This window comes from Monodelphis domestica, chromosome 7 (assembly GCF_027887165.1).
Source record: "Monodelphis domestica isolate mMonDom1 chromosome 7, mMonDom1.pri, whole genome shotgun sequence".
NCBI classification, from domain to species: Eukaryota; Metazoa; Chordata; class Mammalia; order Didelphimorphia; family Didelphidae; genus Monodelphis; species Monodelphis domestica.
The window spans coordinates 209437996-209460342 of record NC_077233.1 but is presented as its reverse complement, the minus strand read 5'-3'; the positions used below and the strand labels follow the sequence as shown (position 1 = coordinate 209460342).

At 42.6% G+C, this 22347-nt stretch overlaps 1 protein-coding gene across 2 annotated transcripts in view; it reads left to right on the top strand.

The window, feature by feature from the left end:
- The first annotated feature begins 3632 nt into the window (after positions 1-3632).
- NATD1 (N-acetyltransferase domain containing 1) overlaps positions 3633-22347 on the top strand; it is a 60382-nt gene continuing 41667 nt past the window's right edge. Inside the window, exon 1 of one of the 2 annotated variants that reach the window (XM_001364013.5) lies at positions 3633-4124. In XM_001364013.5, coding sequence (XP_001364050.1) covers positions 4028-4124 — 97 coding nt within the window. In that variant the 5' untranslated portion in view covers positions 3633-4027. The remainder of the gene's footprint in view (positions 4125-22347) is intronic. The other variant, XM_007498456.3, reaches the window with a different exon arrangement.

Here is a 22347-nt window from a genome sequence, read left to right as displayed (position 1 = left end):
TTTTTAAGTGCCTACTGTATATGCTGGGTACCTTCTAAGCACTGGAGATAAAGATACAAAAAAGAGATCATCCCTCCCTCCCTCAAGAAACTTACAACCTAATGAAGGAAGACCTTACACAAAAGAAAACTAAAAAAATCAAGTTGGGTCAGGGTTAGGGAAGGAGAAGGTAAAGTACTTGGCCTAGAGACATGATGGAGAGGTTCAAGAAGTCCCAAATGTGTGCATGTGGGTGGGAAAGGAGGAGGAGAATGTGGGACAGTCTGAGGAGATGTCTCACCTGTCTCCCTCTAAATGAAAGTTGAGGAATTCTCAACTGCACTCTAATCAGAAGAGTAGAAGATACTAATAGAATGTGAGCACCAAGGCTGATTGGCTCTTGCAGGATGATAAGATTTCCAAAGAAGGAGTTTGCTGGGAGCATGAGGTCAGTAAGTTAGCTGGTTTTATATTCCTTAAATCTCTTCCCTACCAATTCAGTTCAATAAGTATTTTATTTACTGAGCATCATCAACAGGATTAGTTCTGGGCCTTAATTTTTTTTTCTCTTTGTGGTGACAAAGAACTGGAAATTGAGAAATGCCCATTAGTTGGAAAATGGCTAAATAAATTGAAGAATATTATGATGATAGAATACTACTGTGCCATAAGAAATGATGAACAGGCTATTTTTTTTTAACTTGGAAAGAACTACACAGGATAATGAACAGCAAAATGAGTAGAATCAAGAGAACATTATACTCAGCTATAGATTTAATACTTGAAGAATAAGCTGTGAATGTTACCTCCAGAGAATGAACTAAAAAATGGAAACATGAAAGACATAATGTATATCTATCTCCTTGCTGCTGCCTTCTATGATGTGGGGAGGGAAGGGAAGGGACTGAGACACTTGTAAATAAATTATATGAATTAGAAAAGAAAGGGGGGAGAAAATTTTATATATATAGCATTCAGAAAATTTATTTTGTTACAAAAGAAATGGGCAGCTAATATGACAGAAAAGGAAAATAATAAATGCTAGAGGGAATGTGGCATAATTGGAACACTAATGCACTACTGGTGGAGTTGTGAACTGATCCAGCTATTCTGGAGAGTAAGTTGGAACTATGCCCAAAGTGCTCAAAAAATGATTAAAAATTGTTTTTTCATGTAATTGAGGGAGGGGGAGTTGTTTGTTTGTTTTTTTAAGACTGCAAAGAATCTCTAGGGGAGAAAAAAAAAAGAAATGGATAAGATGACTTGTAAGGTCTTTCCTCACTCTAAACTTCTATGATCTAGTGAAAAACCAACATTAAATTCCAGTTCTTCAGTTATCCAACCAGCTTTTATTAAACACCTACTACATACAACACAGTACTAAGCAATGAGCTTACAAAGATAAAAATGAAACCATTCCTGCCTTATAGGAACTTATATTCTTTCTGAGGAAACCACATGTACATATACAATGAGGTTCAAAAATATTAAAAATGCAAATACAAGAGTTGTGTTGGGGCAGCGGACAGGAAGGCACTAGGAGCCAGGAGGATATGAAAAAGCCTTTTGTTACATCAAGTGCTCCTTCTATGACATCTCAGTCAATTCCCTGGATATACAGATGCCTTGCTGTAAAGGTGGAAGTATGAGCCTAAGGTCATGGGGTTAGCATATCCAAAATCAGTGGTGGAACAGCAAACGAAACGAACCACTTTTAACCACTTAAACTCCTGTTTTATCTCCAAAAAGTGGTACTTCCTCTTGCCTGCCATGGTTTTTTTTTTTTCTACTGTAATGAGACAGGAAACTATATTATGCGTGTGCTTCAGGCTCCAGGATTTGTTTGTGATGCATTTAAGTATCATAAACTAAATATAGAACATCTATACAGGCAGGACATGTCCTTTAAGGTCATGTGTGGGGTGCTTACTGTAGACTTGGATAGCCAGGCCAGGTCAGTTAATATTCCTTTGAGAGTGCCTGGCCTTTTCTATTTAGGGAACATCTAAAATTTCTCTTCAATGTGTGCAGGTATTTGCTTCATAGATTAGATTGCTTAGCACAGTGTTGTCTCTCTAATGTCTACTTATTTGGGGGGCAAGAATAACAACTAAAGCTAGCATATAAACATATAAACAATAAATTAATAGGTCACTGGTCCTCTCCATGACCAAAGACCTACTTATCTTTTTGATTTGTTTTGGTTCTTTGAAAATTCTTACCTTCCTTCATAGAATCAGTACCATGTATTGCTTCCAAGGCAGAAGACTGGGAAAGGTTGGGCAATGGGGGTTTAGTGACTTGCTCAGGGTCACATATTTGAGGTCACATTTGAATTTAGGACCTCCCATCTCTAGGCCTGGCTCAAAGTCCACTTAGCTACCTACCTGCCCCCTGACCTACATATCTTTTAAAGATCAACCTCTCCCAAGAAGCCTTCCCTATATGCCTGGTCAGTAACCACCTTCTCCCTTACGTCTTTATTTCTCTAAATAACTTATTGGATGATACTGGATATTATAGTTATTGGTATATGTAATAAAAATAATAATGGACAGCTAGGTGGCATAGTAGAGTACCAGAAGTCAAGAAGTCTCATCTTCCAGAGTTCAAATCTGACCTCAAACACTAACTATAAGACCCTGGGCAAGTCACTTAACCCTATTGACCTCGTTTCCTCATCTGTAAAATGAGCTAGAGAAGGAAATTACAAACTTCTCCAGTGTCTTTGCCTAGAAAACTCCAAATGGGGTCACAAAGTATCAGATATGCCTGAAATAACTGAATAACAACAACAGTCACTAGAGTGGGAGTTCCACCAGGGCAGGTTATTTTATCTAAACTTTTTATTTCTCCCAGCACCTAATCAATGCAATAAACCTTTATTAAGCACCTACTATGTACCAAGAACTATGCAAAGTGCTGGAACAAGGTTCTCTGAACAAATGAACTGAAATTAATTGATATGAACTGATTTCTGTCCCAGCAGTTCAGCTTGGAGGAAAGGCATCTTTGGATGGGTGTGATGAGTAACAGTTTAAAGAGTGTCGTCAGCAGTGTCTAAACTCCAGAAGGAAAAAGGTCCAAGGTTTTTAATGAGTCTTCTGAGGATAATGCTTAGAATACGGGTGGATGAGAAGATCGATTTACCTGGAAAAGAGGTGGGGGTGGTGAAGAGAGAGAAAAGAATTGACCATCTTTCGTTTAAAGCAAATAATTTATTTTTCATTTATTCATTCATTCATTTATTTATAGCATTCATCTTTTTTTAAATGTTGTGTTCCAAACCTCTGCACCCCCCCCCCCTTTCTCTGGTCCTTCCCCCACCCATTGAGCAGGCAAGCACTATGATAATGACCCTCTTTTCATTCAACATTTCTCTATAGATTACAATGCCTTTTCGGAGGAGGGTATTTCAACCGGCAAAGTAGTTGGGTCCACCGCTGGACACAAAGGAGGAGTGGGGGTGAGGGGGAGAACAACACATACCAAAATAAATAAATAAAATAAAACAAAAAATAAATAGTGGGTTGGGGGAGGGGGAGGCGGAGGGGTCGTGGCTGAGAAGGCGAGAAAGCCTCGGAATAGGTTCAGTGTCTCTTTAAGAGTCAAATGGAATGTATCAAAACAAAAAGGCCCTGCGCCCATTGGTCAGTCGACCAGCACGTGAATTCACAGCTGATTTCCTGGCTTTTTGTTGCTGCTGCTGCTGCTGCTGCTTCTGCTGCTTCTGCTTCTGGCTGCTGCTGCTGTTGCTGCTGCTGTTGCTGTTGCCGCCGCCGCCGCCGCCGCCGCCACCGCCGCCACCGCCGCCGCCTTAGTTGCCACCGCTGCCCGGGTGCTGTGTCAGTTTTAGATCTAGCTCCTTCAGCCGGGGGATCCCCGACTGACCCTCGCTTGTCCCTGCTCCCGATTCACCGGGACAAGTCGAAGAGGGGCTGCACGCTGCCAGCGCCGCCCCCAAGCGGCAGGGGGGCTTCTTCCCCTCCAGCTCGGACTGACGACCCGCGCGGAACCAGAACCTACCTCCCCGAATCCGACCCCCATCATGGCACACTCTGCCCAGCTGAACATCTTGGAGCAGAACTGTCCCATCCAGGTGGAGCACGATCGGAAGAGGAGGCAGTTCACGGTCAAGCTGAATGGTAAGGTAGCGCCAGCCAAGTCTCACTTTTCTCTCATCTCTCGCGCCCCCCTCCCCCGTCCAACCAGCCCCCTTTTCTTCTCCTTTCCTCCCCCTAGTCGTCACCCCCCTTCTATCTTTTGTTTGCACGGAAAGCAAGAAGCTAGCGATCTAATGCAAAGAGTGCCCTCTAGCTAAACCGGGATTGATTTTTTTCCCCTTAGAACCGAGTTCTCTCTTCTTTCTCTCTTTTTATTATTATTTTATTTTATTTTGCAGCAGCGGTGAGGCTGGTTATGCAATGGAATTACAGTATCAACAGAGCAACTGGAAACCCCAAAAGGGTGGGAGGCAGAGAGGGAGGGAGGGGAATTGAAGGGAGAATCTCTGAAATGTATTGAAGTCTCATCCCTGCTGGAAGGACAACTAATGAGTGCTCCCAGCTGATCTTCTGTTACCATCCCCCTGTCTTAGAGAGCTGTGCTTTGTTTCTATCTCTTTGCCCTCCTGTGGCAGCCAAAAGCTCGGTTGGTCCTTCTGTGTGCGAAAAGTGGGTAGGAGAGCACCTGCCTACATAACTTGTGTTTGTAAACGAGCTAAAGGGCTTGAGGCTGTACTTGTTCTCGGGGTCTTGGGTTTGTTTCAGTTCCAAGTTTTTAGGGAGTGGAGAGGCATCCTTCTCTCTCCCAACTATATATATATATATATATATATATATATATATATATATATATATATATATATATAATATAAATAATAGGGTCCCAGACTCTTGGAGAGCTCCTCTGAGAGGCTTGAGTCTCTTTTCCTCTCTCCCCCATTGCCCCTGGGCTTCAGCCTGAATCCTGACAGGTTATAGGATCCGAATAGCATTCCTTTCCTCCTTCAGCCCTGGGGCTTCTGGTAGAAAGTCACACTGAGTGTGAAAAGTTTTCTTTCTGCAATTTACACCCAGTCCGGAAAGATTATCTCAAGTGTTTTGTCCCTTCGGGTCAATAGGAGCATTTCATGGGCACATACCAAGCTTTTGAACTCAGGGTGGGAAGAAGTCTTGTGCTGATGTTTAACTCTAAGAGTACTGGGTGCTGAATGGAGTGGCCCCAAGGAAAGGGGGCCTGGGACAGAAATACCACCTCCCCACTCACTGTGACTCTAGGGGGCAGGAAAGCAGAGTGGGAGGAGAGTCCCCAGGCAGGAGTGACTTCCTTTCCAACAAATAGGTCTTCAATAAATGTTTGTTGAATTGAATTAAGACTCTGATGACTTTTTCTGAACTTAAACATTCTATTACTAAATACTACTATTAAACTTTCTATTACTAAACTTACTATTAACGTTTCTCTTATTCTATAAAGTTCTCACCACTTACAGACCCAACCCTTCCTTTCCTTTCTCTCTTTGAAGGCTAAGATATGGGACTCCCTCTTACCACAAACTTATTGGCCTCACTCTTTTCTTAGAATTCCTTCACTACATGCTGCATATACACTCAAGTTGGAGAGAGGAATCAGAGGACTTTGAATTAAAAGGGGACTTAGAGAGAACTTAGCCCAAAACCTGCCCTTTCTTCCCCCATGCCTCCACTCCTATTTATGAGGGTCGAGAAGAAAATGATTTTTCCCAAAGTTGCTTAGCAGAGGTGGAATTTGAACCCATCATTTCTGAATTCTATTGCAATGTCCTTTCCACTCTACCATAGTTTCCCCTTACTGTACATCAGATGGTCCTGAGTCAAGTGAACTGAACTGTCCTATTTTTGTTTTTTAATATCCAAATTAGAACTTTCTAAGCTTAACAGGGGCACTGGCAGGAAAGAGTCAAGGTGAGGGAGGAATATAGCCAGCCAGCCCGCCCTCCTGGAGATCAGAGACAACCCCATGATTCCGTGTTGTTGTTTTTTTCCTTTGGTCTTTTTGCAGTTGGAAGAACCACAGTTTCTTGGTGAGCACCCTAATTGTTCGTTCTAAACTTATACAGAGATGGCAGACTGCTTGCTGCATCTGGTTCAGAATGAATCGGGTAGAAACAGTAGTCCATTTTTAGCTCCACAGAAATTGCAGACAAGGATGCTTAAAAAAAAAGGAAAGAAAGAGAGGAAAAAAGTTTTGTTTTGAAATTGATGCAGTCCTGGATTTGGCCCCTGGAGACAGCTTCAATCAGAAGGCCAGACTTGTTCACAGGGATATTTCTAAACTTTCTCCTCTCTCTCCCTTCCCCCACTGCAGACCACTAATTATAAAGTGTACTCTCTAAGTCAGTCCTGGGTGAAGGGAAAGCAAGACAAATCTGGGAGGCCAGATGAGGGGTTGTTGAGAGAGTGATTAAAGGCCTGTGAAGAAAAGGCAAGAAATCAAACAGAAAGAACTAGCCTGGCTCCAGGCCAGAGCAGAAAGACACCAAATTCTCTGTGGCCCACATCTGACTGTTCCTGCCCCTAGCTAATGATTTCATCACGTGCCTGTGCCGTGCCCAAAACCTACCTGAGGACCTGCCTCCATCTGGGAGCTTCCCAACCTTGGGGAGCAGTGGGCAAGACTCCCCACCTTCCCTGACCTCCACTTTTCCAGCGGCCACAGGGAAAGAAATGACAGAGGGGGTTGTGTGTGTCTGAAATGCCTGTCAAAAATATAAGGCTTCTACTGGTTTTAAGATCTGATTGTTGAATGAATGACTAGATTGTTGTGAGCCAAGCACTTTGGAGACCCTAAAGCAGCATTACCCCAAAGTAGTCCAGGCAGTGAGCAAGAGAAGGGGACTGGTCAGGTCGTTAACTCTATGCAAAGAATTTTGACCACCCTGCATTGCATTGCTTGAGCCAGCACTCCCCCCATTGGCCTTGTTTCCTCTTTTGGGGAGGAACCCAGGAAGTCTGTCCCGTGTTGGGGGGGGGCCTCCCCTCCTGTACTGGCTTCTGCCCCCCCCCAAATGGGAGCCAATCAAGCAGTGGAGTTCCAAAGTCATCCAGGCCAGCCCCTTTCTTTTATTTGAAATTTTCTTCTTTTTTATTGAAAACTTTAATCATCAACCAACATTTCCATATACAAAGAAGTACAAGGAAGATGAATGTATATGGAACTGTCAGGTTTTGTTATATACAGTATTTTTTAAGACAAACAGACACACGTAGGCATCTGCATGTGGTCCCCCCTCCCTTCCATCTTAGCAGTTTTCGACTACTAAAAGTTAAAACTGTACTAAGACTTTTGGAATACTCTTTAGAATTTAAGGAGGCAATAATGAAGGAAACTGAGGCTTAGGGAAGGGAAGTGACTTCCCCAGGTTAACACAGTGAATTGGCAGAGCCAGTTATATAATCCAGGTCTTCTAGCTCCCAGACCAAGGTTCTTTCTTTTCACATGGTAATAAAAAACCAAACCTAAAAGCTATTAGACTGGTTTTTGCTATTACTCAACATTCATTAACTATAAAAGTCTGTGTAAAACTGGGCCTTAGATTAGACCAAAAGACCAGTTGGACTAGTGACTGGCACATGGTGGTAAGCCAATCAATCTTTGTCTAAAGGGTGAAATTTTGTTGTTGTTCAGTCGTTTTAATTGTGTCCAACTCTTCCTGACCCCATTTGGGGTTTTCTTGGCAGAGATACTGCAGTGATTTACCATTTCCCTCTACAGTTTATTTTACAGATGAAGAAATTGAGGCAAGCAGGGTTAATTGACTTGCCCAGGGTCACACAGCTAGTAAATGTCTGAGGCCAAATTTGAACATGGGTCTTCCTGACGCCATGCTTGGCACTTTATCCGCTGTGCCACCCAGCTGTCCTTAAAGGGTAAAATTAGGGGGAAATTATTTTTGTAGTTGAGAATAAGTTGGAAAAAAGACTCATTGATCAGTAGGAATCCTTATTATTTTATCCTAGAAAGGCATCTAGGTATAAAGGATTGATAACTGGGCTTGGGATCAGGAAGACACAGGCTTGTTTTCTGCTTCTCTTGGCACCAAAAGTCGATTAATCAATAGGATCTTTAGCAGGTTATTTAATCTCAGCTTCTGTTTCTTCAACTGTAAAATGAAAATGATAAAAGCACTAACTTTCTAGTTTCACGTGAGGATCAATGAGAGAATGGATATAAAAGTGCTTTACAAAGCTTAAAGCTAACGTTAATATATGTTAGCTGTGACTCTAATTACTAGGGAGACCTAAATCACAGAATGGCAATGTTTTGCCAAAGGCCTTCCTGGGAAAAGCATTAAGTCTTCTTGGATCCCTTCTCTATGGCCTGATTCCTGGTTTCCTTGGTTGGATTTAAATTAGCTGCAAATCTGAATGTACTCGTGTCTGGGCCATGGTTTCTTCATTCATTAATCAAGGAGGTTGGAATAGATGACTTCTAAAGACCCTCCCAGCTCTGACATTTCTTGATGTATATAAAGGCTTGACTCCAGGACTGCCCCTTCTAATCCAAGAGTGTGCTCTGGCCAGCCTTACCCTTTCCCTACTAGGGTGAGTAAAGATTCATGCAGGGCAAGTGGGCAGCTCTCTGGGTCTCCCTAGCTGATTGGTAGAAGTATATGGGGGGGGGAGGAGGCAGCTAGGTATTTCAGTGGATTGAAAGCCAGGCCTAGTGAGGGGAGGTCCTGGGTTTAAAAATTACCTCAGACACTTCCTGATGTTTGACTCTGGGCAAGTCACTTAACCCTCATTGCCTAGCCCTTACCACTCTTTTGTCTTGAAACCAATACACAATATTGATGCTAAGATGGAAAATAAAGGTTTTTTTTAAAGTATATATGAGTTTTATTCAATTGCCAAAGCTGTATTGTTGTTCCGATGTTTTTCAGCCCTTTCTGATTCTTCATGACCCCATTTGGGGTTTTCTTGATAGAGATACCGAAGTGGTTTTCTATTTCTTTCTCCAGTTCATTTCCAGATGAGGAAACTGAGGGAAACAGAATTAAGTGATTTGTCCAGGGTCACCCAGCTAGTCTGTGTCTGCAGCCAGATTTGAACTCAAGAAGAGGAAGAATTTTCCTGAGTCCAGGCCCAGCACCAGCCAGCTGCCCTTTGCCCAAAACACAGTGCATGCCTTCTGTCCACAGAGCACATTGAGGTGCCATGGAGCATCTGAGAGAAATATAGGACATGGTGGATCTCTTCAAAGAGCTTGTGATGTCATTGGGGAATTAAGACTTTTACCTGAACATCTTAAAAGATAAATTAGCACTTTAAGTAAATGGTAACTTGTCTTAAATACCCCATGAGGCCTATAGACACGAATCCCATCCACTAGATCAGAGAAATGATGCAGATGGTGGCAGTAGAAAGGATAGTGGATTTGGAGGAATAGGTTCAGATGTTTTCAGTTATATGTGACCTTCCATGACCCCATTTGGGATTTTCTTGGCAAAGGCAACTTCTTCCCTGGTTCATTTTATAGATGAGGAAACTAAGGCAAACTGGGTGAAGTGACTTGCCCAGAGTCACACAGCTACTGTGTCTGAAGCCATATTTGAACTCAGGAAAATGAGTCTTCCTGATTCCAAGCCCAGTGCGCTGTCCACTGCACCACCTATTGCTCCTCAGTAAGAGGACCTGGGTTCAAATATTGAGTCTACTCCCTATTAAATCACTATAAAAATGAAAGGATTGGACTAACTGGCCTAGGTCCCTTTTGTCTTTAAAGCTTTGATCCTATGATAAGTCAATGTGGGCTGTAGTAGTTAAGGAAGAAATAGAGCTTGACCTGAACCTTGGAGAATGGGCTGCATGAGCAGAGAAGAGATAGGGAGGGAGGACCTTCAGGCAGGGGAAATAGTATAAGCAAGGGGGCAAAGGTGATACTCACATATGTTTCTGGGAACAACAAGATAGACTGGCTGGCAATCAGAGGTGTCAGCCCATGCAGCTGGCAACATTCCCAATAGAACGTAGATAATGTTAATATATCTGTCCCTTCCTTCCTTCCTTCCTTCCTTCCTTTCTTCCTTCCTTCCTTCCTTCCTTCCTTTCTTCCTTCCTTCCTTCCTTCCTTCCTTCCTTCTTTCCTTCCTTCTTTCCTTCCACCTCTTTCTCTCTCTTTATCCCTTCTTTCTCTTTTTCTTTTTCTTTCTTTTTTGCTCTTCCTCCTCCATCTCTTCCTCCCCTTCCCTCCCTCTCTCTTTCTTACTCTTTCTTTCTCCCTCTCTTTCTTTTTCTTTCTATCCCTTTCTTCCCTTCTCTCTCCCCCTCTTCCTTTCTTCCTTCCCTCTCTTTCTCCCTTCCTTCCCTCCTTTCCTTCCTTTCCTCCCTTCCTTCCTTCTTTCATTCCTTCCCTCTCCTTTCTCCCTCCCTTCCTTCCTTTCTCTTTCTTTATTTTTTCCCCCTTACTATCTTAGAACCAATACTAAATATCAAGTCCAAGGCACAGGAGCAGTAAAGGCTAGGCATTTGAGGCTAAGTGACTTAGACAGCTAGAAAGTGGCCAAGCTCAGATTTGAACCCAAGACTTCACATCTCCAGACCTGACTCTATCCACTGAACCATCTAGCTGCCCCAATGTGTATTTTTCTAAGTTAGTAGGCACCCTGTGGGGATCTTCATATACAGTTTAGTACCCCTCTCTTTTCTGTTGGAGTTTGCCATCACCACCTTAGATTTGTAAGAAGCTGGAGGGCAAGCCAAGTCATATTCCCTTTTTATCCTTGGCACCATGCTTAATACCAAAAATGGTACCAGGAAGCATTTAAGAAGTGCCTTGGGGTTTGATATATAAAGGGTCTTAATCCCAGAATCTTAAGACTTTGGGGCTACCCTGTATCCTCTGCTGCCAGTTAGGTCTGGTAAAGACCTTGTGGGGAGAGGGAATGGCTGTCAAATTGTAAAATGTGTTTGTTGGATTGAACACTGACTGGATGGATAAATGGTAATGCCAGCTAGAAATGATTTTTTTTCACTTTTAAGTTTAATCTACATTAACATTTTCTCCATCACTTGCTTAAGTCTAGATGATCAATGAAACATGTCCTAATTTGTAGCATTTGTGGATTTCTGAGGTGTCAATGCTTATATTGAAAATTTAACAATCGGCTTTCAGACCCAGTTCACACTGGCTCCAGCACACCCCTGGGGAAGGTGGGAGCAATACTGTGTTCACTGATTTAGCTTTGATGTTGGTAGCCAGGGAATGATTGATCTCTTTATGGAATCTCAACTTTTGGCAAATAATCATAGAATGTCAGCGCTTGAAGGAAGTGAGCACGTGAGATCATCACCCTTATGTTACAGATTAAGTAAACCAAAGCTCAGAAAAGGTAAGTGACTTTCCTAAACTCACACAGTATATTAGAAGTTGCTGGAGTGCCCAGTGGATGGAGTGCTGGGCTTAGAGTCAGGAAATTCAGTTGTGTCAGTTTCTCTTCGTGACCCCATTTGGGGATTTGTTGGCAAAGATACTGGAGTAGCTTGTCTTTTACAGCTCATTTTACAGATTAGGAAACTGAGATGAATAGGATTAAGTGACTTGTCTAGGGTCACCTAGCTAGTAAATGTCTGAGGCCAGATTTAGACTTCCTGACTCCAGGCACAACACTCTATCCACTGTGCCACCTAGCTGGAGGGAGGCAGGAAGACTTGAGTTCAAACAGTCTCAGACACTTACTGTGACCCAGAGCAAGGCCCTTACCCTCTTTTTGCCTCAGTTTCCTCTGCTGAAAAATGGGGATACTACTAATTAGTATTAGCATATAATACATAATATATATATATATAAGCACATCTCTCAGGGTTATTATGACTATCAAGTGAGATAATTGAGTTTTTAAAGAATAACATTTTATTTTTTCTTCCAATTACATGCAAAAGCAATTTTTACATTAATTTTTTAAAATTGAGTTCCAAATTCTCTCCCTCCCTCCCAGTCTTTCCCCCTCCCTGAGACAGTAAACAATCTGATATAGATTTTACAAGTACAATCATGTAAAAGATTTTTCTGTACTCATCATTTTATGTAGGAGATTGATGGAATATTATTTGTTTGTTTTTTAAATGTCCCTGGCACACAGTAGGTACTATATAAATTATTATCCTCCCTCACTCAGTGGCAGAGTTATAGACCTAGACGATAAGCTCCAGGAGGGGATGGACAGCCCCATTTTTGTCCCTTTATCCCCAGTTGAGGGACCTAGAAAGTGCTCAAGAAATGTCTGTGGGGAGACTTGGCTGCTCCTAGCAGTGCAATGATCTAGGACAGTTCTGTAGGACATGACAGATAATGCTGTCCACCTCCAGAGAAAGAACTGTTGGAGTTGTCCTCCCCATCAGTGTATCTTTGGATTTATTTTGGGTTTTGGGTTGGTTTGGTTTTTTTTTTGTGGCATTTTGGTTATGTATGAGTGTGCTCTTACAACAATGACCAATATGGACGTGTGCTTTGCATAATAAAAAATAAATAAGGAATGCTTGTCCAGGCAGCTTGGGTGGCTCAATTCTAGAGAGCCAGGCCCAGAGAAAGGAGGTCCTGGATCTAAATATGGCCTCAGACACTTCCTAACTGTGTGACCCTGGGCAAGTCACTTAACCTCCACTGCCTAGCCCTTACTGCTTTTCTGCCTTGGAACCAATATATAGTATTGATTCTAAGATGGAAGGTAAGGGTTTAAAAAAGAGAAATGCTTGTCATGAAGGTTTCTTATGCTTTAGATTAGAATATTCTCCTCCACTTTGGCAGGTAGGTGGCACAGAAGATAAAGTTCTGGGCCTTGGATTAGGAAGATTAACTGGATATTTGGGCATATAGGTGGCTCAAGTATTGTGGTTTCACCATTTATCATGGAAGAAACACTTTAGTAAAGAAAAAAATTAGCAAAACTTTTCCAGTTTCTTTCCAGTGGTAGTCCTCCTTCCATTCTGGTTTTTGAATGGCTTTGGGATGATTTTATTCAGTTGGATAGCTTGACAAGTTTCCATTAAAATGCTTTACCCTTAAAAAAGGGGGGGGGGAATTAACTAGGTGACCCTGAACAAGTCACATTACCCTGTTTTTCCTCATCTGGAAAATGAGCTGGAGAAGAAGATGGCAAACCCCTCCTGTATCTTTGCCAAGAAAACCTCTGATGGGATCAGGAAGAGTCAGACAATGCTCCCCGCCGCCACCTCTTTGCTACCTCTGTCACAAGGCAGCTCGATGGTCAGGTGCTACGGGAGTGGTGCTGGGAGGAAATGAAAATGTTTGGAGCTCAAAGAAGAGCCTGCTGTTCATTGGAGTAGCCTGGGAAGGCAAAAATATTTGCTTGTCCCAGATGAGAATCCAGCCTTTCCAGCTCGTCCAGACTCTAGCCAAACTGAGTGGGTGGCAGGATGGTCCTGTTCAAGTTGTTAAACCCAGAGTCAAGCCAGGAGATGCCTGAGCCTCAGGGAGCAGGGCAGATGGGTGGTTAGCTAAGGATCCATTTTCTTTCAGTCTGTCCTCAGTGTGTCCTGGGACCGTGTTCGTCCTTCTCCCTCTCATGGGACAGGAGCTCGTAGCCTTTGGACTGCCCAAGCAAGGACGATGCAACAAAAATGTATTAAAAACCCTCACTGCTTGCCCAGGACTGTGGTGGGAGCCAGCAATAGACACAGACAAAAACAAAGCAGTTCTTGCCCTCCAGGAGCTTCCCTTCTCCTGTCCTACTGACTAGCCTGAGACCATAGAAACCGAATTCTAGAATGTTATCATTCTCCCTGCTCTCCCCATTTGGGGGTTTTCTTGGCAAAGAGACTGGAGTGGTTTGCTATTTCTTTTTCTAGTTTATTTTACAGATGAGGAAACTGAGACAGAATTCAGTGACTTGCCTGTGGTCACATAGTAAGTGTCTGAGACTGGATTCAAAACTAAGGTCTTCCTGACTCTAGACCAGGGGTCCCCAAACTTTTTACACAGAGACCCAGTTCACTGTCCCTCAGACCATTGGAGGGCCAGACTATAAAAAAAAACAAAAACAAAACTATGAACAAATCTGTAAACCGCTGTCTGGGATAGCAGAGGCTGCAGCGCTGGCTGTGATACACCTGTCACACCTTGCACAGGCCCATCACTACCACCACTATCCCATGCAGCAGTATACACAGTGCAGAATACCCTCCCCCAGATCGCCACTCACCATGCTGACATCTTCCATTGTGCAGCCACATAATCCTTTGTGCAGTGCCTTGTTCTCATTCAGTTACTCTCAGAACAAGGTACCATGCAAAGGATTATGTCCCTGGAAGTAGTACTCTGCTCCTCTCACTGACCACTAATGAAAGAGGTGCCCCTTGAGGAAGTGTGGTGGGGGCTGGATAAATGACCTCAGAGGGCTGCAGTTTGGGGACCCCTGCTCTAGACCCATAGCGGGCTTTTCTTGGCAGAGATACTGGAGTGGTTTGCCCATTTTCTTTTTCAGTTCATTTTATCTTATTTTATTTTAAATCCTCACCGTCCCTCTTGAAATCAGTACTGTGTATTGGTTCCAAGGCAGAAGAGCAGTAAGGGCTAGGCCCAGGGTCACACAGATGGGAAGTGTCTGAGGCCATATGTGAACCCTGGATCTCCTGTCTCTAGACCTGGCTCTCAATCTGCCCCCTCCAGCTCATTTTAGATGAGGAAACTGAAGCAAACAGGGGAAGCGACTTGTCCAGTCACATAGCTAGGAAGTATCCAAGGCCAGATCTGAACCCTCCTAACTCCAGAGCTGCCTCTCTATCCACTATGTCACTTAGTTGCCCCCATTTCTTCACTTTTTAAATGGAAATTCCGATATCTGTGTTACTTGTATCAAGGAGTTGTGGCATGGAAAGTTGCTACAGAAATGTAAACTGTAGCCAAACAGTGAATGTTTAGTAAGCACCTGCTATGTGCCGGGTACGCTACTGAGCTTTGGGGGCATAAGAGAGGCCATGTACAGTAATGAAGGATGCTGGGAGGGTGGCCAAGGGATTGATGTTAAGGTACAGCCAGGCAGGACTAGCTGCATGACCCTGGGTGAGTCACCTAACCCCCATTGTCTAGCCCTTGCCACTCTTCTGTCTTTGAACTAATATTTAGAAGTTAAGAGTTAAAAGAAAAGAAGAAGCTGGAAGGGTAGTGAAGGGATTGGTCCAATTCTCTGTTTGCAAGTAAGGAAACTAAGATCTAAAAGAGGGACAGGATATGGTACAGCTACTTAGTGGTAGGGGTAAGACCTAAACAAAAATGAGTGATTCTGCAAGTGTGGAACTGATGGCTGAGCTGCCAGTGCTCTCCTTGGCTATACTGTCTGGGCATGGGGAGCCCATGTACAAGAGCTTGCTATTTCCTTTCTTTTCCCTCTCTCTGGAGCAAAAAATCCCTCTTCAGAGATGTTCTGCATTGCATCTGCTGCTGTACATTCTCCTTATGTTTACTTACTCTTGTGTAGTAACATCCAATCACCCAGGAGGATCAATACCAGGAGGGAGAGAATCATTTACCCACCAAGTGTGTCTTCCTTTCCATCCCCTCCCATGCCCCCAGCACACAGCTTGTGTGGGCACTACTCTAGAACCTCTGGTTCCCTTGACTGGCAGAACCTGGGCTTTTGTTCATTTGGTTGACCTTTCTGCACACCAGCCTGCCCTGGTAGCTTCAGATTGCCTTCCTTCCTTTCCTCCTTCCTTCCTTTCTTCTGCCTTCCTTCAATCCTTCCTTTCTCTCTCTTTCTGTTTTCTTCCTTCTTTCCTTTCTCTTTCTCTCTTTCTAAAAACCTTACCTTCTGCCTAAATAGTTTAATGACAGAAGAGTGGCAAAGGCTAGGCAATCAAGATCAAGTGACTTGCCCAGGGTCACACAGCTAGAAGTGTTGAAGGTCAGGTTTGAATCTGATCCTCCCAACTCCAACCCTACCTCTCTATCCAATATGCTACCTAGCTGCCTCTTCAGATTGACTTTTAAAAAAAACCCTTAGAAAAAGCAATACGGGCTAGGCTATTAAAGTTAAGTAACTTGCTCAGGGTCACACAGCTAGATCTGAACCTATGTCTTTACAGCTCCCAGCCTGGTGCTCTATCCACTGTCCTACATTGTTGCGCATTCAGATTTTTTTTTTCAAGTCTATACCGGTCTTAGAATCAGTACTATGAGGGGGGAGGGAAAGAAAATGAATCATGTTAACATGGGAAAATATTTTAAATATAAAAACAATCAATATTATGTATTGGCTCAAAGACAGAAGAGCAGTATCTGAGGTCACATTTGAACCCAAGACTTCCATCTCAGGGTCTGACTCTCAATCCACAGAGCCACCTAGCTGCCCTCGAATTGACTTTTAAATTTATCATTCAGTCAGACCAAGCTAGGTGTGTGAGTATGGCAGGCTGGGTGGAAGGAGGAATGAGTGATGGATGATTAATCCAGCTGAGTTTGAGAGGTACAGGGCAGGAAAGACCCTAGTGGAGGCAGCCTGGGGCTAGAGGACAGCGAGCGAGTGATCTCCATCTAGTCACTTGCTATATACCCAGGAGAAGTTCCTTAACTTCTCTATTTAACCTGAACCCCTTTCCATGTCTGTCCAAGAGCTGACCTCAGGTTCACACACGCAGACACTCACACACAATCACAGACATTCTCATACACACACAAACACTCACACTCAGACACACTGACACACAGGCACAAACACTGACACATTGACATTCACATAGACACTGACATTAACACAGACAATCACAGACACTCACACACACAAACACTGATACACACAGGCACTGACACTCTCACACAGACACTGACATATTGACACACGCACATACTGACACACACAGACAGCCTTGCTCTTGTCACCGCCCCCAGGAAATTCTCTAAACCCATGGCAAATAGAGCTAAGTCACAAGTAGTCCCTACAGCAACGAATGACTGGCGTGCATCCAACAATTGGAGTGGTAAACAAGAGGAGTACTTACGTCATGGGATTATTTTGAGGATCTAATGAGGTCATGCATTGAAGCAGCTGTGTGTCCTGGTAGACTCAGAGTTGAGAAGACCTGAGTTCAAATCCTATATCAGATTCTTATCAGCTTGTGTAATCCTGGGCAAGTTAGTCAACCTGTTTTTTAGCCGTGGTTTTGTCTTCTGCAAGATGAGGTTAATAATAGCACCTACATCCCAGGGTTGTGAAAATCAAATGAGCTAATAAGGGTACGTACGGTGCTTTGCAAGCCTTAAAGAGGGGTGGGGAGGGGAAATAAAATATATATAATATATATCAGAGAGATAAAATGTACATATAATACAGGTAAAACAGCAATTTTATAATAGACATAAAAGATATTATCATTTTTAAATGTGATTAGAAAAAATGTATTATATATTATAGTTTTTACTGAACAAGTCATTTCCAGTGATGAGACCTGGCACTCTATCCACTGCCTCACCTATAGATATAATTACATGAAATATATTATAATTTTATAATATAGAACATCAGTATAATTTGATAGAATATAAATTTATATATTTTGATTCTATAGTCACATAGGATTCCTTTCCGTTTTCAGTCCTTTTCCCTCATGACAACATTGGGAGGTAGGGAGAGTGGCCTTTATTCTGGCCATTTTACAGATGAGCTAGTTAAGGGTGTAGCTCAGCATCCAAACTCACCCCCAGGAGCCCCACCTGTGCGCCTGTTCCCTCTGACCCTGTTGTATCATGGCCACGTCAGGTTTCCAAGGTGAGATAAGCCCTCGTTCCAATGATTTCTACCCAGTCTGAAGCCCTGGGCTTGGCTCCCCACCCACCCCACCTCACACCCCGGTGTCAGCTGGCCCAGGAGCCCCATGGTGCCACTGATTTTATCGGGGATGCACCCAAACTGGGCCGTGCCCAGAGATAAGAATGCATGATGGCTCTATCGTAAGGGCACAGCTGCCTTGGTGGCTCCCAGGCCTTGCACAGACGGCGTCTAATCAGGAATGGGCCCAGGTCCTCTTTGGCATCTTCTCTCTGGTGTGGCTGGTTTGTTTGGCAGAGTATGCCCCTTGGCTACACAGCTAAGGATTGCCACACTCTGCGAAATGAGAGGTAGTAAGTTCCCTGTCCCTGGGAGTATTCCAGGAGAGACTGGATAATCATCAGTCAGGGAGGAAATAGAAATGATTCTTGTACTGGGTGGGAAGTTGGATGGAGATGACCTCTAAGATCTCTCCCAATTCTTAAGCTTCACTTTCTGTCTGATATTTGAGTCTAAAATTGGTTCTTCTAACCCAAAACTAAGTTTGGTCAGACTTCATTTAATAAAATAATAGGAATTCCTTTTTTTTTTTAACCCTTCCCTTCCATCTTAGGATCAATATTGTGTATTGGTTCCAAGGCATAAGAGCAGTCAATGATAGGCAGTGGGGGTGAAGTGACTTGTCCAAGGTCACCCTGCTAGGAAGTATCTGAGGCCGGATTTGAACCCAAGAAGAGGAGTCTTCCTGACTCCAGGCCTAGCTCTAAATCTATAAAAAGAAAAGGCTGAGTTAGCCAGTCTCTAAGGGTGTGTGCAGAAAGTAGGACACAATGGAGGAAGGGATCTCGAAGGATTGGAGCAGGGTCTAGGGGAAAGAATGAGGGCTCTGGCCTCCGGGCCCTGTGGTCCCCTCCTAGTTTTGCCTTTTCACCAGCATCAATACCTTAGGGAAGGCTTTTTATCTCTCTGAGCCTCCATCCGCTTCTTTACAAAATGGGTATGATGCTGCTTTCTCTGCTTACCTCCACAGGATGGATTTAAAGAGAGCGTTTTGTAAATTGTAGTATTTTGGCATTTCAAGGATTGGGTAGGTGGTCCTTCTGCCAGTACAAATCACAACCCCTTGATGAGGGTGGCAGCTGGCCAAAAAAAAAATAATAATTCCTTGTGAGGATCTGTGTCTGAAAAATGCAGACCCCATGGGGCATCGGAGCTTATTTCATTGAGGGCTTGAAGCCCAGACGTGTGTTGGAGCCCCCTTGAAAAGAAGAACCGGTTGTTGAATTTTCAGTGTCAGCATTTACCCCTTGGAAATCCAGGCAAATCAGAGCTCGCTGTATCATTCCGTGTATTGTCCAGACTTAGGAAATCAATAGAAAAAATGTTAGCAACAGAAATTGAACTTAGAAGTATGTGGTTTATGGATTTCCCCTCGAGAGATCCGATTGTTAAATTTTTCCCAGTTGTTCAGTCATGTCTGACTCTTGGATCAGAGCTATCCATAGGGCTTTCTTGGCAAGGACACAGGAGGGGTTTGCCATTACTTCCTCCAATGGATTCCTTTTCCAGTGCGTCCATGTGCCAGAATGCCCCTGCTTTGAGGGGGGGGGTCCCCGACATCCTGGAATTGACAATCTAATGACAAAGACACACCCACAAAAGGACAACCAACATTAGAAGAGATCAAGGAAAGGTGGCAGTTAGGTGGCACCATGTCCAGAGGACCTGGGTTCAAATCCGACTTGGACACTTCTTAGCCATTTGACCCTGGAGAAGTCACTTAACCCCCATTGCCTAAGCCTTGCTGCTCTTCCACCTTAGAATTGTTAATAGGACAGAAATTAAGAGTTTAAAAGAATGTATATTTTTATATATTATTTTTATATAGTTCTATTTAACAAATATGCTTTAAATATAATAATATATTATCTATTTTATATAATTCATAATTATAATCTTATGTAATTATATGTAAAACATATAGTACAATCACATGTAATATATTATTTGCTTATATAATTATATATAATATAGATTTTTAAAAATTTATATGTAATATACATTTCTAAAATAGATATAATATAAAATTTTAAGATATAGTTTATATATAATATAATTATATAGTATATATTATTCATATATAGCTATATATGATAAAATATATCATTATATAATATAGATTATACAATTATATATAAAATATATTTAAAATATATACTTGTCATTTATTTTAATATAATTATATCAAAAACATTTTAAAATAACATTTTACAATAAACATAGTTATATTTTATTACATCTAGAACTCTATGTAGTAAAATATATCATTATATTTTATTTATATAATTATATATAAAAATATCATTATATACTTATATATTTTACATAAGAGATCAATATAGGTGTATAAATATATGTATATGTGTGTAGATAGATAGATAGATAGATAGATAGATAGATAGATAGATAGATAGATAGATAGATAGATGGATGACAGATAGAGAGATGGGAGAAAGCTAGGCTCCACTGCATTGTGCTCCCAAAGAGCCAGGAGCAGCAGCAGCCTGAGCCCCTGGAATCTCTGCCTGATGACTTGGCTGCCTAGGAATTCTGTGGCCAGCTTTGCTGCCCTGATGTGGAGCTGGGAGCTGGCCGAAGGCTGGCCTGGCCCACTCCGTGATGGCCCTAAAATAGCCTCCTGTGCCCTCACCCAGCAGAGTACATATATGCCTAATTAAACCTCTAACAGGTGGCTGGTAATGGAGCCTCAGCCAGCACTCTGCTCCCTCCAGGGGATGGAGAGAAGGGCTGAACCCAGAGAGACTTCTCTTAAACTGAGGGCTGGGTATGGAACTAACAAAATCCAGGCGGAGGGGATACGGTCCTGCTTCTGCTTCTGGCAGCACGGCCATGGATGAGTCCTTTCAGGAGACACGTCCTCTAGACTTTAGGCCATGGCCTCACCTAGCTAATGAGAATAATGGCTCACATTTCTAGAACCCACCGAGGTTTGTAAAGCTCTTTTTCTAGATTTTCTCCCTTTGGTCCTCCTAGTGATAACTACCAGTTGTATAGCCCTGTGTAAGGCAATGTGCCATCCTGGATAGGGGGTTGGCGTTGGAATTTGGAAGACTTCAGCTCAATTCCTGCTCCTGACACATTCTGTCTCTGTGACCCTGGACAAGTCCTATAACTCTTCACAGCCCCTGGCAGCTCTGTAAGACTGGTGGTTGTGGGGCTCAGTGGATTGAGAGCCAGGATCAGAGACAGGAACTCCTGAGTTAAAATTTGCCCTCAAATTCTAGCTGGGTGAGTGTGGGCAGGTCACTTTACCCTGATTGCCTCAGTTTCCTCATCTGGAAAAAGAGCTGGAGAAGGAAATGACAAACCACTCCAGTGTCTTTGCCAAGAAAACTCTAAATGGGGTCATGAAGATTGGACAGGGCTGAAAAATGACAGAACAACCAAAAAAAGTTAGTTGTTAAATCATAAATGTTTAGAGCTAGAACCTTAAAGATTATAGTATTATAGGATCATAGGCAAGTCACTTAACCCTGTTTGCCTCAGTTTCCTCATCTGTAAAATGAGCTGGAGAAGGAAATGGAAAAACCACTCCAGTATCTTTGCCAAGAAAACCCCAAAGAAAAGTTGGACATGACTGAAACAAGGGAAGAACCACCCCTGAATACAAGTGCAGCTCTCTCTCCCTGACCCTCTATAGCCCCTCGGCCTCTCTCCTAAGGGTTTGTGGGGAGGTTTGAACTCAGTGAGTGTCTGTGAAAAGCCCTTTCAGAGAGAGAAGGCTACAGAAGAGGCATCTGTTGCAGTCTGAACCCTTTTTGCTGGGGATCAAGGCATGATAGCTTTGGGCCATATGCCCATGACAGATGCCCAAAGGCTGAACTTCTTAGACCTAAAGGAATGGGGACTTGGTGTTTTTTTGGTAGAATATCCCATTCTTAGTGACAATCACAGATACATCTAGGAGTATCCTGTTAGAAAAATGCATTTTAGATAGCAAATTTGTTTTTGAAAAAACTTTTTGAATAATTCTCAACTTCAACACCAAAAATGAGAATTTCCATACTTGCTGCAGAACACAAAAAGAAAATTCTGAATGAAATTATGAAGTTTTATTGAATACTGTTTGCCTTTTTTTTAAAGTATGTGATAAATCCTATGCATTGCTTTCAAAACTACCTTACTCTTGTCCATGTTTTCTAAACTTCCTCTTTTTCTCTAATGTGCATTTTATCTTATTTTTAAAACCCTTAATTTCCTGACCTAGAATTGACGATAGGCATCAATTCCAAGGCAGAGAGTGGTGAGAAGTAGGCCAGTAGAGTTATGTGACTTACTTAATGATAACATAGCTAAGAAGTGTCTGAGCCTAGATTAGAACCCAGGACTTCTTGTCTCTAGGCCTGGCTCGCTCCACTGAACCACCTCACTGCCCTCAAATGTGCATTTAAAAAAAAAATGTTATAATGGCCTTTTTTTGGCATCACTGTTGCTATACTTCCTCTAATTAAGAAGTCAAGAGAAAGAAAAATGAGTGGGAAACCTTCTTGTAATAAATAAGCAGAGTCAAGCAAACAAATCCACAC